At 39.9% G+C, this 16747-nt stretch overlaps 1 protein-coding gene across 1 annotated transcript; it reads left to right on the top strand.

The window, feature by feature from the left end:
- LOC104701405 (casein kinase 1-like protein 5) lies at positions 301–3327 on the top strand. The gene is made up of 14 exons (XM_010417088.2): positions 301–627; positions 709–749; positions 867–936; positions 1044–1192; positions 1271–1366; positions 1456–1526; positions 1619–1680; positions 1796–1859; positions 1943–2027; positions 2154–2280; positions 2375–2457; positions 2534–2597; positions 2687–2775; positions 2853–3327. The coding sequence occupies exons 1-14, from the start codon at positions 552–554 to the stop codon at positions 3078–3080; spliced, it is 1305 nt and encodes a 434-aa protein (XP_010415390.1). The 5' UTR covers positions 301–551; the 3' UTR covers positions 3081–3327.

Below are 16747 nucleotides of genomic sequence, written 5' to 3'. Positions count from 1 at the left end.
TTTTTTTTGTAATAACCTGTTGAGTTGAATGAAATTTGGTTTATTAGGTAGTAAAAAATATGTAAATTTTTTGTTTTTTTTTAATTAAAAGATCTATGAATGTTGAAATACATACGAATTTCTATATTTTAGAGATTTTTGGAATTTAGGTAAATGTATTTTTTTTTAGCGAAATAACCTTAAAATAAATAAATTAAATATATATTAATTCAGTATTTTTTTTTCCCGGGATGAAAATATATCGAACCTATTTATTAAAATAAAATAAAATAAAAAATATATGTACAGGCTAAGCGACACACACGCACACGCGCAGCGTTTTCTTCTTCCTTGGTCCTTCTTCCTTGTTCTTCTTGTTGCCCAACCAAAGCTCCCATCCCATGGAATCTCACTAATTTCCTCACCTACGCACTCCCCTATTTCACCTACTCTGTGAAACCCTCTTTAGTTTTTTTTTATTATTGCACTTCACTTTCTCCAGCGCGTTTGAAATCGGCTCAACATAGTAGAAGACGAACAGCACAACAAGTTAGGGTCTTTTCCAATTGGGGATGGAACCTCGTTTTGGGAATAAGTTCCGCCTTGGCCGCAAAATTGGGAGCGGCTCATTCGGAGAGATTTACCTTGGTTCGTTCGTTTCCCCCTCTTATATACCTTTCAATTACTTCGTCTGTAAAGACTAAGTTTTTGAGACTGTTGTCATTGCAGGAACTGATGTTCAGACTAACGAAGAGGTTGCTATTAAACTTGTGAGTGTGTTGTTTCAAACTCTGTTTAAAAGTCCCCATTTTGGAGAACTGACTTGAAACATTTGGGGTTTGGATCATGATAAAGCTGGATTTTTTAAATTTTGGGTTTTTGTGCAGGAGAGTGTGAAGACTGCGCATCCACAATTGTCATACGAGTCGAGGATTTATAGAGTTCTTCAGGGTGGAAGTAAGTATGCAATTTTTCTCTGTTGTCTTGTATTCTCATTCATTATATATAGTTGTTTGCGGGTTAGTGTTATTCATCTTCTTGTGTATGTTCGTTGAATGATGTAGCTGGGATTCCAAACATGAAATGGTATGGCACAGAGGGTGACTTCAATGTATTAGTGATGGATTTGCTTGGTCCTAGCCTTGAAGACCTGTTTGGTTATTGCAATAGGAAGTTTAGCTTGAAGACTGTTCTTATGCTAGCTGATCAAATGGTAATGCTTTTTCATTGATTGATGCCATTCTCATCTGTTTGGTTTCCATGAACCTTTTGTTTTACACCTTTCTGTCAGATCAATCGTCTCGAGTTCATCCATTCTAAGTCGTATCTTCATCGAGATATAAAGCCGGATAATTTCCTCATGGGTTTGGGAAGGCGGGCAAATCAGGTCATCTTTCTTTATAAACTCTGTTATGATATTTTCGTTAGTCTCAACTTTGATTTTGGGATCTTACTTTATTAAGTCTCTTTCCCTAGGTATACATCATAGACTATGGCTTGGCTAAGAAATACAGAGACAGCTCAACTCATAGACACATCCCATACAGGTACATAATAAGGTTTTGGATGTCCGATTCTGATTTGTTTTTTTCTGACTTCCAGTTTATTTATGCATACATTATACGTATACATGCTTCAGGGAGAATAAAAGTCTAATTGGGACCCCGAGGTATGCCAGCTTGAACACTCACCTAGGGATCGGTAGCTTTCTATAAACCCTCCTGATTAATCACGGATCTTATTCTCTCTTTCCCCTGGCTATTTTTTTCTTATTTCAATCTTTCTGTTCATCTGTACATTTATACACATTTGGTAGAGCAAAGTCGGAGAGATGATGTAGAATCGCTTGGTTATATCCTCATGTACTTCCTCAAGGGAAGGTGAGAGTCATCATTGAGTGAACCTTTCTTTCTATCCCGCTTCTTGTCTCCCAATCCATCTCTTACATCCTGTTTTCTGTTAGTCTCCCGTGGCAGGGACTGAAAGCTGGGAACAAGAAACAGAAATATGATAAGATCAGTGAAACGAAGGTTTCAACTTCCATCGAAGTAAGTTCTTATGGTGCACATTTAGAAACTTATACAAGTCCATGTACTAAGAACTTATTATGAAGTAGAGAAGGTTGATCATAGATAATACTCTTAAGTCTTAACTTTGCATCAGTGTCTTTGCAGACGTTATGCAGAGGTCATCCAACAGAGTTTGCGTCCTACTTCCATTACTGCCGCTCACTTAGGTTTGATGATAAGCCAGACTATGCATATTTGAAGAGACTATTCCGCAACCTTTTTATTCGTGAAGGTCATTTCATTTTATCTCTTCTTTCTTTCTATCAGGCTATTAAAATTCATACAGAAGCATTTGTTGACACCAAATGAGTATTTTGTTTATCCAGGTTTTCAGTTTGATTTTGTGTTTGACTGGACAGTATTTAAGTATCAGCAATCACAATCTGGAAACCCTCAACCTCGTCCCCAGGTACAGTCTTGATACTTTTAATTTTGGGCGCCGTCCATGATACATGTAATGAATAATGCAATGTTTCTGTTGTCAGGATGGTGGTGTTGGAACTAGTTCTGGATTAAACACTGCGGTCGGCAATTCTGAGAAGCGTCCAGGTATATTTTTGAATGCTTATGATCCTTCTTTAAGAAAATGCAGCCAGATAGGTGTGTGTATATACTTAAGGCGTGTTTGTCTGCTGTAGATGTCCCAAACCAGAGAACAAATCCGGATTTTACCCTGAAGCAGAAAGACAAGATTGTAAATGAATCTGCAGTTGCAAAGGATAAGCTGGTAAGTTTCTTGTCATGCTGTTTTTTTCCATCCCGGGTACCATATTTTGATTCGGGATGTTCATTGTGATCTCTCAGCTACTTGGATCCTTGAACTTGGGTCGATCAGAAGGATCATCATCAAGACGAGTTGTGGACTCGAGTAGCCGTGAACCATTCAGTGGCGGGAGTGACAATGCAAACTATGAAACCGCACTCAAAGGCATTGATGGTTTGCGGATCAATAACAATGCAGGCGATGAGACAGCAGCAGCGCCACATTCAAATGGAGACGATGTAGAACCCAAAGCAAAGCTCTCTGACTGAATTCATACAAGAAGCTATAAAACAAAACTGGTATTCACTTGATGCTCGTCCCAATGACGTTGTCTATGATTCTTCTGAAGAAAGCATATTTTCACAGTTAGACGATTGATATAAGAGACAGGGAGATATAGATTTATATACCAAAAGTGCTTAAAGTATGATTCTTAAAAGATTCATTTGTCTCCTCCATTTGTATAGAGAAACCTTTCGAATTTTCCTTCTCTATAATAATCTTCTTTTAGCCCAATGGAAAATGAAAATTTTGGAATGGTATAAATTTAAACTGGGGATCGAAATAATCTAGATTACTAGTTAGGTTTTGTTATATAGTCCTTGCCTTCATATCTTGAAAATTAAATTCGGTTAAGAAAAAAAAAAGATTGCAAATAGATTTTCTTAGAAGATATTTAAAACTTTCATCAAATCGATCAACAGAAATATATTTTGATTTGATGTCCGAGCCTAAAGTTTATGACTCGTTAACCTCGTACGTGCTCTGCTTAAAAATATTGTTTTTTGGTGTAATACTAATCTTTTGGATGAAAAGATATCATGACTTGTTTCTAGAAACATGAACACGACTAGTACATGTGTATTGCTCTTCACGCATTGTGTCGGTAGGGAGAGAATTTGATTTTCAAAACCTAGAATTACAACGTACGTACCGTCTGATTATATCTGTAGATTGTAGAGTAGAGTTCGGCTTTAAAGATTGTGGGACAACCAATCATAACATGTGAAATAAAGTGATGCAACAAACAAACAAACTCACGTGTAATATTATACCTGGAAGATATATATACCAAAAATATAAATGGAAGGAGAGAGTCTTTTGGCTTTGTCCATCGCATAACCAAAACTCAATATACTATACTCAATCAATAAATAAAAATTACAAGCTGAAAAAAAAAAATACAAAGACTACTCGGAGAAATGAAGCATATATAACCATATGAATATATGATACAGAACTTGGGAAGTTTATTTGTTTTTTTTTAGCATCGCATCCTTTCATTGATTCAGAATCTTGTAAAAGAGTTGATGCATTAGACATACACCAACATTGAGCAAATCAGAATACACATCTACAAATACATAACCAATCAATAAAAAGAACGATAGAGAAGTTAATTTTGGAAGTTTATTTGTTTATTATGTCAGGTTTTTGTGATTTTATATGCCTTTTAACAAAAAAAAATAAAGTTTTGTGATTTTGCAGACTTGTGTTTGGAAAAAGAAAACTACAAAATTATACAATTTTTTTTTTGAGAGTAAAATTGCTCTGTTATCTTTATTTTTTTTTGAACTAAAACGCTTTTTCAATTAAAATTAGGGTTGCTTATACAAACGAAGAACATCTTTTGCCAATTGATCAGCTTGACGGTTCTATAAGCGAGAGATGAAATTAAAAGAGCAGAATTGAAATTGAGAGGATAGAGAGAGGACATCGTGGAGAGTCCCATGAAGTTCCTTCTGTTGGAGCTTCTGATTAAGGGCTTTCACCAGCATGAGCGAGTCGGAAGCGAAAGAGATATTGTCGATGTTCGATTCAATTGCAACTCTTACCGCAGTAAGAGTTGTCATTGCTTCGGCCATCAAAGGAGAGCCCACATACTCCATAGAGGCTGAGCCTTCCTGTATAACCTGATTTATTTGATCCTTAATCACCCAGCCAAGACCGGCGACACCGTCGCACCATGCTGCATCCGTGAAACAAGTTATATTGTGATGGGGGTTGGGATTATGGCTACTCATCTTGGGGGGTGGTATAACTCTGGCGGTGGATGATTGAGCATTCTGCCATTCTTTGGCTCTTACCAAGGCTAGAAGCAATGTTTCCTCCGTAGAGATTCTTTTTTTGCTGAAAATTAGCTGATTTTGCGAGGTCCAGATCGTCCAGAGAAGCTAGGGGGAGATTGGTCCTGCTCCTATTCTTGTCGGAGGTAAGCATATGAGTTTATTAGCCTTTTCTATTCCAGCCTCCGTTGAGTTTAAATTGTCCAATTGTAATGGTGATTTTACTGGGAGCAGGGACCAAACTTGCCGGGCAAAGGGGCATTGGAAGAGCAGGATCGTTTCCTCTGCATCACAGTGTGGGCATTTAGCTGAATCACTAATTTTGCGATGGAGGAGGTTAGAGCCTACTGGGAGGGCATTTTGCACAGCTTTCCAAAGGAACAGTTTGGTTTTTGGTGATGTCTTGAGGGACCAAATATTGGTTTGCCAGTTAAACGGAATAGTCCTGTTGGCATATCCACTGTTCTCTTCAGTATGGTCGTTATCAGATTTGGTAGACTCAAAATAGCCAGATTTTGCAGTATAGATTCCATCTGCAGTAGGTAACCACGCCCAAATATTCTGCTCCTCTTCTGCTTGGCTTGAGTAGTAATATTTCCTTTTCATAAGCGGGTAGGGTTTTCCTGATGAGTTCCAGGTTCCATTCCTTGGTATTCGGTAGTAGGAGGTCTGTAACTTTGAGATGCTGTGAAGCTTCAGTTGGGGGACCTATAGGCGCTAAGGGGGTGGAAGTAGACAACCACAGAGTTCTCCACACAGGAATGGAGGCACCCGACCCTATTAGCATTCCCAGGTTGGATTTTAGCAACTCTTTACCCATGCCTATACTTCGCCATCCATGGGAGGCTGAGGCTGGGACTTTACACTCCAAAAGAGGTGTGTATTTGCAATATTTGCCCAATATGACTTTAACTAGGAGGGTGTTCGGTTTTGTTAGTAGTCTCCAGCTAAGCTTAGCCAGTAGAGCCTTGTTAAAATGTTTGATATCTCTGATCCCCAAACCTCCTATCTTTGTTGGTTTTGTGATGTTTCTCCAAGCAACCCAAGACATTTTTTTCTTTTCAGTCTTAGTATCCCACCAGAACCTTGTTAAAGCTGACTGTATGCGTTTACAGAGTGATCTAGGTAGATGGAAGCACGACATAGTATATGTTGGCATAGATGAGAGCACAGATTTAAGCATAGGTAGCTTACCAGCCGTGGAGAGGAATCTTGACGACCAACTTAGAGCTTTCTGCTTGATACGGTCAATGATAGAGGTGAATAGGTCATTTTTCTTCCTTCCAAAGTGATATGATCCTCCCAAGGATTCGGCACCTTCGAGTTGGTTGATAGAGACACCTTGATTCTAAAGACGACGAAGCCTCAAGAATAAGGATGGTGGAATGAATGGTCGCACAAGAGTTGCGGAAAGACTCTTGATATACCGGTTTGATCTTTCAGCCTCACACCAAAAAGATCGGATCTCTCAGCCTCGCACCAAGGAGATCGGGGTTTTGACTATCGGAATCACACCAAGTAGTCGGTTTTGATTGTTGGAATCACACCAAGCAATCGGTTTTGTTCACAAAGAACAGAAGAGAATCACTCTCAAAAAGAAAAGGTTTTGATAAAAAGTTGGATTGTTGATTATTTCTTTACTCTTACATGAGTTTATATAAGATAAGAAAACTTGGTAACAAAGCCAAGTATTATTCTTGAAACTAAAAACAATAAAGATAGATAGTTGAATGAAGATTCAACTCTTGAATTTTGTCTTCCCAAGGTTTCCTTCCCAAGGTGAGTTGAACTCCAATTTTCGTCACTTCTCTTTGACCACAAAATAAAGTGATTATTTTGGGCTTTCTTGGACTTGAATTAGGCTCAAACTGGGCTGGACTTGATAGGTATCATCCCCAAAATAATTTCCCATGCTCTCTTTTGCCATAAGTTCTTGTATTAGCCCATTAAGTACCTCCTTGATCTTTTTAACTCTCTTTGACTCCTTGATCCAATTTGCTGATGAGAAACAGCATGGGCTGTATCATTTCTTCATCTTGGGCTTAGTAGAAAACAACTCCTGGTTGCCAAACATAATTCTGGAAGCTCTTAAACCAACTGGACCTGAAACTCATCAAGTTAAGAAATAGATCCACCTCCTTTGGCAAATGGGACGTAACTCTGTGGTTTGTTGGCCAAATCTTGTGTTCTTGAGCTTGTTGGAAACATAAGAGATCCATTGAGATCCTCCAGTTGATTTCGTGTCCAAATTGATTCTGAGTTGGTCTGTGTAACACGATCTTTGGCTCAGACGCGAAAATGGAACTAGGACAGATCCACTGACTTGAAATATCCATATCTTTCAAGTATGAACTGATTTTAACGTGCTTCCAATTCTCAGTGGTTCTAGGATGGATCAAGATTTCAGAACAGTTTTGTTCATAGCTTGAGTACTTCTGGCTTGGTCGGAATCCTCCTTTGAATTCTCGTAGGTCTAAGTCGCGTAGCCATGAGTTCACCTGATTTGTAAAATGAATAACTCCTTCACCTAAACTCTGATTGGACTGATTCAACTTCGAGATATGCTCTAGATGAGGTAAGAATGCATCCCAAATAGTAGTTTGGTAGGAAGAGTTGATCTTTGACTTCGTTCGTGTTGAGCAAGACTCAAGGATCGTCTTGGATGGTCTCATGATCATATCACAAAGAGTTCAGGCAGGCCAAGGTATTTTCCTTGTCCCCCTTCCTTTTGTATCTCCAGTATCTCTTTTGCTTTTTCTTTCATATAGGCTGGACTTTTTGCAGAGAAGGTGATACAGGATTTTGCCTGATTAATCTGTTGTCCTGACGCTGTCTCGTATCTTTTCAGGATGTTCCTTACTTTGATGCAGCTCTGTTTGTCAGCTCGGATGAAGAACATGGTATCATCCGCAAAGAGAAGATGATTAACTCTAGGACTACCTTTTGCGACTTTAATACCGATGAGGTTTCCTTCTCTCTGTGCTTTCAGACATAATCTCGATAGGACTTCGCTGTAGATGATAAAGAGGTATGGAGAGAGGGGTCGCCTTGCCGTATTCCACGTTGCGAGGTTACATCCTTTTGCTTGGTCATTAATCAGGTAGGAGAACAAGACCGTGGTTACGCATTGCATGATCCAGCGGATCCAGGTTTGATGGAAACCTAACCTTTCAAGCGCTGATTCAATAAACTCCCACTCAAGCCTATCATAGGATTTACTCATGTCTGTTTTAACAGCCATAAAACATCTTTTTCAGCACCTGATGTCTTTAAGTAGTGAAGGGCTTCATGTGTGATGAGTACATTGTCCGAGATAGCTCTTTGGGGGACAAAAGCATACTGGTTTTCAGATATGCAAGCATGCAACACAGGTTGTAGTCTCTTTGCTAGGAGTTTAGCAATGATTTTGTAATAAACAGAGCATAAAGCAATGGGTATGTATTCAGATACCTTCTGTGTTGTTGTTGTTTTCGGGATAAGTCTAACATTAGTGTGATTTATCTTGTGTGGTAGGTTACCAGAGATGAAGAAGGTTTGCACTTCTGCGATGGTCGCCTCGCCTACCGTATCCCAGTTTGTTTGGAAAAAACTGGCTGAGAAACCGTCAGGTCCTGGAGCTTTATCTGCGTGGATTGCAAAACAGGCTTGTTTGATTTCGGAGGGGGATGGCATAGCTATAAGTATCGAGTTCATCTCCGAAGTAACACATTGTAAGAGAGCTTCATGGACCACACTATTTCTTTCTCCTTCTTGAGTAGTGAAGATTTCTTGGTAATAATCAGATATAACTTTGATGATCTCATTTTCCTCATAAACTTTATCCCCTGATGGTGATTCTAGGACCGAAATGTTTTTGATGGGTCTTCGGTTTTTTGTTGCAGCATGAAAATAACCCGAGTTTTTATCTCCCAGGGTGAGCCATAACTGCCTGCTGCGTTGTTTCCAAAATTCATCCTCCCGTTGATATGCCAAGGCAAGCAGTTGGTTCAGGTTATCTATGGTGGTTTGGCTTACATCATCATCACACATAGCTTCTTCACGTTGATCACTTAGAGAAAGAATATATTTTTTACTATTCAGCAAATGTTCCTTACTCCATTTTATGATAGCCATCCGGCATGCATGTAGGCGTTGATCAACAGGGGCTGTCGGGTTCAGGTTCCACGCCTTGAGGACTATCTCTCCAACCTCCGGATTATCTCTGAATCGTCTGTCATAACGAAATAGACTTTTATGGTGTTTTTTAACAGGGTCAAAGGAGGTTACAAGGGGACGATGATCTGAGCCCTCGAAGCGAAGGTATTCACTTCTACCTGATGGGTATTCCAGGATCCAATCACTGTTAGCCATAGATATGTTAAGTCTACATTTGACCACATGTGAATGTCGTTTTCCTCTCCAGGAAGTTTCAAGAATGCTTCAAATCATAGAGGTCACACGATGATATCAAAGATCTAAGGTCAGTATAAGAACCTTCGGATCTGGATAGACCTCCTACCTTTTCATCACTGCAAATGATGTCATTAAAATCTCCTATGATAAACCAGGGACCGGATCGGGATAAAGCAAGGTCTTGAAGCTGATTCCATACCAGGTTTCTTTTTGATCGATCTGGTTCACCATACAGGAAGGTAGAGAAGAAACATCGTCCTTTTGCCTTAATCCTTGTGTCAATAAAGTTCTGATTCGAGGAGAGTATTTTTACTTCCAGGTTAGCTTTCCAGAAGAGGGCTAGTCCACCTGCAGCTGGTGAGTGTGGGGGAACCAAATGGTGATTTGTGTAATCAAGCCAGTGGAGTGTTTGATAAACTATCTCTGGAGGGTTTTTGGTTTCCATCAGGAAGAGGACATCAGGGAAGATCTTTTTCCTGATTTCCCATAATCTCTGGACTGTTATGGGATTCCCCAACCCACAACAGTTCCAGCTAACAACTCTTAAGGAAGAGGGGTTGGCGGTTTCTGAAAATCCGCCTTTCTTTTCTTACTTGCAGGAATTAAAGAGATTTTAGGAGCTAATGGGGTCGGGTGTAGTTGTTGGGGCGTTCTAGTATCACTTTGTTCCTTGCTTTGATCAACTCAGTTTGTAAGTGTAGGCTCATGCTCTCGAGGATTAGGATTTAGGGATTGTTTTATGGTCTTCTTTTGACAAGGTCTTGAGGGGCCTGATCTTGTTGGAGTGCTGGAGTTAACTGTCTTCCTTGGGGAGCTTTGTGTGAGATTACGTTTTCGTGTCTTTGCTCCTAAGAGTTTTTGGGTTTATTTTTTTAGCCTTTTGTTTTTTCAGGGGAGGACGCCCACGTCCTCGCTGTGATGAGGTACCAGTCGTTTTGCTTGGAAGTGGAGAAGCAAGTGGAGGCAGAACCCGGAGATCTGGGGGTCAGAACTTGGGATATTACGTTCCAAGGGAGGTCTCCTTTCTCTTGACGAAACTGAAGGTTCCCCTGGGACTTCAAAAGATGAGACTGTTTTTTCTCTCCACAGGGTTGTTCGGTTTGGGGGATGGGGGTCTTGGTGACTCCTAGGGCGATGGTATGATGCTATTTCTCTATTAAAAGAAGCATTGGAATGATCTCTGTCAGAATATCCTGAGCGGTGTGTTCTTGAGTTGGACGAGAGGCCTCTCTGCTCAGACTGTAGCCTTGGTCTGTAAGTCATATCTTCATATGATCTTTTCCTGGGTTGATGTCGTTTGTCAGGTTGGTATCTTCTATCTGCTTGTTGGGAGAGTTTCCGCGGGGGTAGGAAGTTATCCTGGGGGTGTAGTAGTTTCTTGACGTGGAGGGAGGAGCTGTTAGTAGGTTACCATTACTTGGTTTTGGAGATGGGTCCTTTTCCCGAGTTGGTAGTCCCGGACACATAGATTTCTCGTGGGTGAGACGGAGGCAGTGGGTACAGTAGTTCTTGAGGTTTCTGTACTCTAGAGAGAGGAGTGCTTCACTTCCATCAGCAAATTATACAATGGTCTCCTTTGTGATTGGCTCCAGTCCGTTTGTGAGGACTTGGACTTTGACAGAGGAAGGGGAAATTTCCCATTCCAAGATTTCACCTAAAGCTTCACCTATAGACAATACCATTTCTTTCTTCCAGAAATGTTTTGGTAGTCCTCGGATTTCTATCCAAAAGGGGATCTGGGAGGGGAAGGATGGAGAGATGACTGGCTCCTATTTCTGGATAATGATCATCCACTGATCGAAGTGGTAAGGTATGTTAGCTAAAACCCGGTTAATATCCTCAATTTTTTCAAACTTGAACTGGAACACTCCTTGACCAAGGTCTGCACCATCTGATTTTCCTTGTAGGTTCCACCGGTTGAGTAGAAAAGGGAAGAGAGCCCTCATTCTTTGTCCCACAGGGTTTGTTAGATGATCGATGAGAGTGAGAGAGTTTTCTTGGATTAGGTCAGATGTATCCAGGTCGGGTGCTTTGATTCTCTTACAGGGAGGCGGGGAGAAACCTCGGGCTGGTTCTTTCCCTTTTAGATGGTAGGGAATACGATTTTCCATAGAAACAAAGTTGAAATAGGTTAGGTGTTTGATGGTTTGAGTGAAAGTTAGGCGGGAAGTTGAAGAAACAACAGAAAAACCGTTGCTCTGGAAACAGTGATTCAAGAGCCGTTTTTGGAAGCACAAGGCGAGAGCATTAACTACAGCAATTAAGAGGTAAACCACCGCTTAATGGTCGGAATGGGAGGTTGAGAGTTTCAGATGAGGGGATTCTGGCTGAGTTCGAAGATCTGAGGCACACGAATCCATTCGGTCAGGGCTTTTGACTGCTGGATAATAGGGAGCAGGGTGTTCCTATTGGTGGAACAGGGTAGTTGAGATCTGGATAATAGGAGTTTCCATGCCTTCTCGACAACCGTGCCTGGGAGAGAAATTCAAAAAAATTTAAATTGCTCTGTTATCATGTATATTATAGAGAGAATGTACAAAAATCTTAAGCATTATGATTTTTTCAATCTTTTTTGTTTGTCAAAAATTCTTAAAAGACTATGATTAAGAGATATACTTGTCAATTGTCATTAATAATGATGTGTGTGTTTTAATGTATTTTGACGACGGAAATAATATCGCAGTGAAATATCGATTTGAAGACATATATATATAATCGGTGTTCAACTTCGATATCATTTCCTTCACATTCCTTTCATCAAACACACCAATCATTATAAATGAAAGCAATATTTCATAGTCATAGTGTTTGGAATTGAAAAAAAAAAAATATATATATATATATATATATATATATTGTCTTTACAAAATTGTTCTCTTATTATGTATAACACCAACTATTACAAATGGAATAAAATCTTTCTTCGTTTAGAACAAATGTATATAGTCTCTCAAACACACCAATTGCTACAAATGAAGACGTTAAATTAGTATGGTAGATAGTTAATCATGTAACGTTAAGACGTTGGATTTATTGAATAGAAAAAGAAAAAAAAAGTTTTGTTGAAGCCATGAGTTGATTTTAAGCAACAAAATAAAACGAAACTGACTTCCAAAATTAATAATCGAGAGTCCTTACGAAACTTAATGAGAAGTATTGTAGATTAAAATAGATTAGGAGATTTTCAACAACCGTTTTCTCTCCCTGCAACAAAGAAGACGACTGTTCACAACCAAAAAGCTTCTGTTTTCTTTACGGTCGGCGTCGACTCCGGCGTCGGCCGTACTCTTTTCTATATCGTTTGTGTCCTCTTAACTTTTGTTTGTTATTTATCTTTATTCGGTGAGAAGCGGCAATTCATAACTTCTGTTTTCTCGGTTATTACTTTCTGTTTTTCATTTAATAAATAGAGAAGTCTAGGGTTGATGATGAAAATGTGTTCGTATTTGCATCGGAAGGGTGCTTCAATGTTTACCAATGGATTCCATGTGGTTTCTTCTGTTACCACACTATCTCTTTGTTGGCTCTTGTTCTCGGATTGTAGACCTAGTCATCGACGGTTTCGAAACAACCGTTGTTTTCCCATGTTCGGCGTTTTAGTCGAGAATTTTTCGGTCATATTGGCCGTGTGTTTGGTCATACTAACATCATATGTTAGTTATGTGATTGTTACCGGACGTCCATATAATCTACTCCGGGCGTTCCGAAGATTAATACAAATCCACTCGGATTTGATATGTAAGCTACGACCAACACGTAAACCTCCATGGAAACAATATGTTGCAGAAGAGTGGATGGCCAATAATAGGAGAACCAGAAGAAGACGCATATGCCATATCAACAGAAATGGGATTTAAGTACAATCAAGATCAATNTTGGCTTACATCATCATCACACATAGCTTCTTCACGTTGATCACTTAGAGAAAGAATATATTTTTTACTATTCAGCAAATGTTCCTTACTCCATTTTATGATAGCCATCCGGCATGCATGTAGGCGTTGATCAACAGGGGCTGTCGGGTTCAGGTTCCACGCCTTGAGGACTATCTCTCCAACCTCCGGATTATCTCTGAATCGTCTGTCATAACGAAATAGACTTTTATGGTGTTTTTTAACAGGGTCAAAGGAGGTTACAAGGGGACGATGATCTGAGCCCTCGAAGCGAAGGTATTCACTTCTACCTGATGGGTATTCCAGGATCCAATCACTGTTAGCCATAGATATGTTAAGTCTACATTTGACCACATGTGAATGTCGTTTTCCTCTCCAGGAAGTTTCAAGAATGCTTCAAATCATAGAGGTCACACGATGATATCAAAGATCTAAGGTCAGTATAAGAACCTTCGGATCTGGATAGACCTCCTACCTTTTCATCACTGCAAATGATGTCATTAAAATCTCCTATGATAAACCAGGGACCGGATCGGGATAAAGCAAGGTCTTGAAGCTGATTCCATACCAGGTTTCTTTTTGATCGATCTGGTTCACCATACAGGAAGGTAGAGAAGAAACATCGTCCTTTTGCCTTAATCCTTGTGTCAATAAAGTTCTGATTCGAGGAGAGTATTTTTACTTCCAGGTTAGCTTTCCAGAAGAGGGCTAGTCCACCTGCAGCTGGTGAGTGTGGGGGAACCAAATGGTGATTTGTGTAATCAAGCCAGTGGAGTGTTTGATAAACTATCTCTGGAGGGTTTTTGGTTTCCATCAGGAAGAGGACATCAGGGAAGATCTTTTTCCTGATTTCCCATAATCTCTGGACTGTTATGGGATTCCCCAACCCACAACAGTTCCAGCTAACAACTCTTAAGGAAGAGGGGTTGGCGGTTTCTGAAAATCCGCCTTTCTTTTCTTACTTGCAGGAATTAAAGAGATTTTAGGAGCTAATGGGGTCGGGTGTAGTTGTTGGGGCGTTCTAGTATCACTTTGTTCCTTGCTTTGATCAACTCAGTTTGTAAGTGTAGGCTCATGCTCTCGAGGATTAGGATTTAGGGATTGTTTTATGGTCTTCTTTTGACAAGGTCTTGAGGGGCCTGATCTTGTTGGAGTGCTGGAGTTAACTGTCTTCCTTGGGGAGCTTTGTGTGAGATTACGTTTTCGTGTCTTTGCTCCTAAGAGTTTTTGGGTTTATTTTTTTAGCCTTTTGTTTTTTCAGGGGAGGACGCCCACGTCCTCGCTGTGATGAGGTACCAGTCGTTTTGCTTGGAAGTGGAGAAGCAAGTGGAGGCAGAACCCGGAGATCTGGGGGTCAGAACTTGGGATATTACGTTCCAAGGGAGGTCTCCTTTCTCTTGACGAAACTGAAGGTTCCCCTGGGACTTCAAAAGATGAGACTGTTTTTTCTCTCCACAGGGTTGTTCGGTTTGGGGGATGGGGGTCTTGGTGACTCCTAGGGCGATGGTATGATGCTATTTCTCTATTAAAAGAAGCATTGGAATGATCTCTGTCAGAATATCCTGAGCGGTGTGTTCTTGAGTTGGACGAGAGGCCTCTCTGCTCAGACTGTAGCCTTGGTCTGTAAGTCATATCTTCATATGATCTTTTCCTGGGTTGATGTCGTTTGTCAGGTTGGTATCTTCTATCTGCTTGTTGGGAGAGTTTCCGCGGGGGTAGGAAGTTATCCTGGGGGTGTAGTAGTTTCTTGACGTGGAGGGAGGAGCTGTTAGTAGGTTACCATTACTTGGTTTTGGAGATGGGTCCTTTTCCCGAGTTGGTAGTCCCGGACACATAGATTTCTCGTGGGTGAGACGGAGGCAGTGGGTACAGTAGTTCTTGAGGTTTCTGTACTCTAGAGAGAGGAGTGCTTCACTTCCATCAGCAAATTATACAATGGTCTCCTTTGTGATTGGCTCCAGTCCGTTTGTGAGGACTTGGACTTTGACAGAGGAAGGGGAAATTTCCCATTCCAAGATTTCACCTAAAGCTTCACCTATAGACAATACCATTTCTTTCTTCCAGAAATGTTTTGGTAGTCCTCGGATTTCTATCCAAAAGGGGATCTGGGAGGGGAAGGATGGAGAGATGACTGGCTCCTATTTCTGGATAATGATCATCCACTGATCGAAGTGGTAAGGTATGTTAGCTAAAACCCGGTTAATATCCTCAATTTTTTCAAACTTGAACTGGAACACTCCTTGACCAAGGTCTGCACCATCTGATTTTCCTTGTAGGTTCCACCGGTTGAGTAGAAAAGGGAAGAGAGCCCTCATTCTTTGTCCCACAGGGTTTGTTAGATGATCGATGAGAGTGAGAGAGTTTTCTTGGATTAGGTCAGATGTATCCAGGTCGGGTGCTTTGATTCTCTTACAGGGAGGCGGGGAGAAACCTCGGGCTGGTTCTTTCCCTTTTAGATGGTAGGGAATACGATTTTCCATAGAAACAAAGTTGAAATAGGTTAGGTGTTTGATGGTTTGAGTGAAAGTTAGGCGGGAAGTTGAAGAAACAACAGAAAAACCGTTGCTCTGGAAACAGTGATTCAAGAGCCGTTTTTGGAAGCACAAGGCGAGAGCATTAACTACAGCAATTAAGAGGTAAACCACCGCTTAATGGTCGGAATGGGAGGTTGAGAGTTTCAGATGAGGGGATTCTGGCTGAGTTCGAAGATCTGAGGCACACGAATCCATTCGGTCAGGGCTTTTGACTGCTGGATAATAGGGAGCAGGGTGTTCCTATTGGTGGAACAGGGTAGTTGAGATCTGGATAATAGGAGTTTCCATGCCTTCTCGACAACCGTGCCTGGGAGAGAAATTCAAAAAAATTTAAATTGCTCTGTTATCATGTATATTATAGAGAGAATGTACAAAAATCTTAAGCATTATGATTTTTTCAATCTTTTTTGTTTGTCAAAAATTCTTAAAAGACTATGATTAAGAGATATACTTGTCAATTGTCATTAATAATGATGTGTGTGTTTTAATGTATTTTGACGACGGAAATAATATCGCAGTGAAATATCGATTTGAAGACATATATATATAATCGGTGTTCAACTTCGATATCATTTCCTTCACATTCCTTTCATCAAACACACCAATCATTATAAATGAAAGCAATATTTCATAGTCATAGTGTTTGGAATTGAAAAAAAAAAAATATATATATATATATATATATATATATTGTCTTTACAAAATTGTTCTCTTATTATGTATAACACCAACTATTACAAATGGAATAAAATCTTTCTTCGTTTAGAACAAATGTATATAGTCTCTCAAACACACCAATTGCTACAAATGAAGACGTTAAATTAGTATGGTAGATAGTTAATCATGTAACGTTAAGACGTTGGATTTATTGAATAGAAAAAGAAAAAAAAAGTTTTGTTGAAGCCATGAGTTGATTTTAAGCAACAAAATAAAACGAAACTGACTTCCAAAATTAATAATCGAGAGTCCTTACGAAACTTAATGAGAAGTATTGTAGATTAAAATAGATTAGGAGATTTTCAACAACCGTTTTCTCTCCCTGCAACAAAGA

This window comes from Camelina sativa, chromosome 1, assembly GCF_000633955.1.
Source record: "Camelina sativa cultivar DH55 chromosome 1, Cs, whole genome shotgun sequence".
Taxonomy (NCBI): Eukaryota; Viridiplantae; Streptophyta; class Magnoliopsida; order Brassicales; family Brassicaceae; genus Camelina; species Camelina sativa.
This window is presented reverse-complemented; position numbering and strand designations above follow the sequence as displayed.

Bases quoted from the DNA above. Each gene is read 5' to 3' on its own strand.
- LOC104701405 (XM_010417088.2), top strand. From the start codon at position 552: ATGGAACCTCGTTTTGGGAATAAGTTCCGCCTTGGCCGCAAAATTGGG. The intron at 1,681-1,795 runs GTAGCTTTCTAT...CACATTTGGTAG, and splicing joins GAACACTCACCTAGGGATCG to AGCAAAGTCGGAGAGATGAT. The intron at 2,776-2,852 runs GTAAGTTTCTTG...GTGATCTCTCAG, and splicing joins CAGTTGCAAAGGATAAGCTG to CTACTTGGATCCTTGAACTT.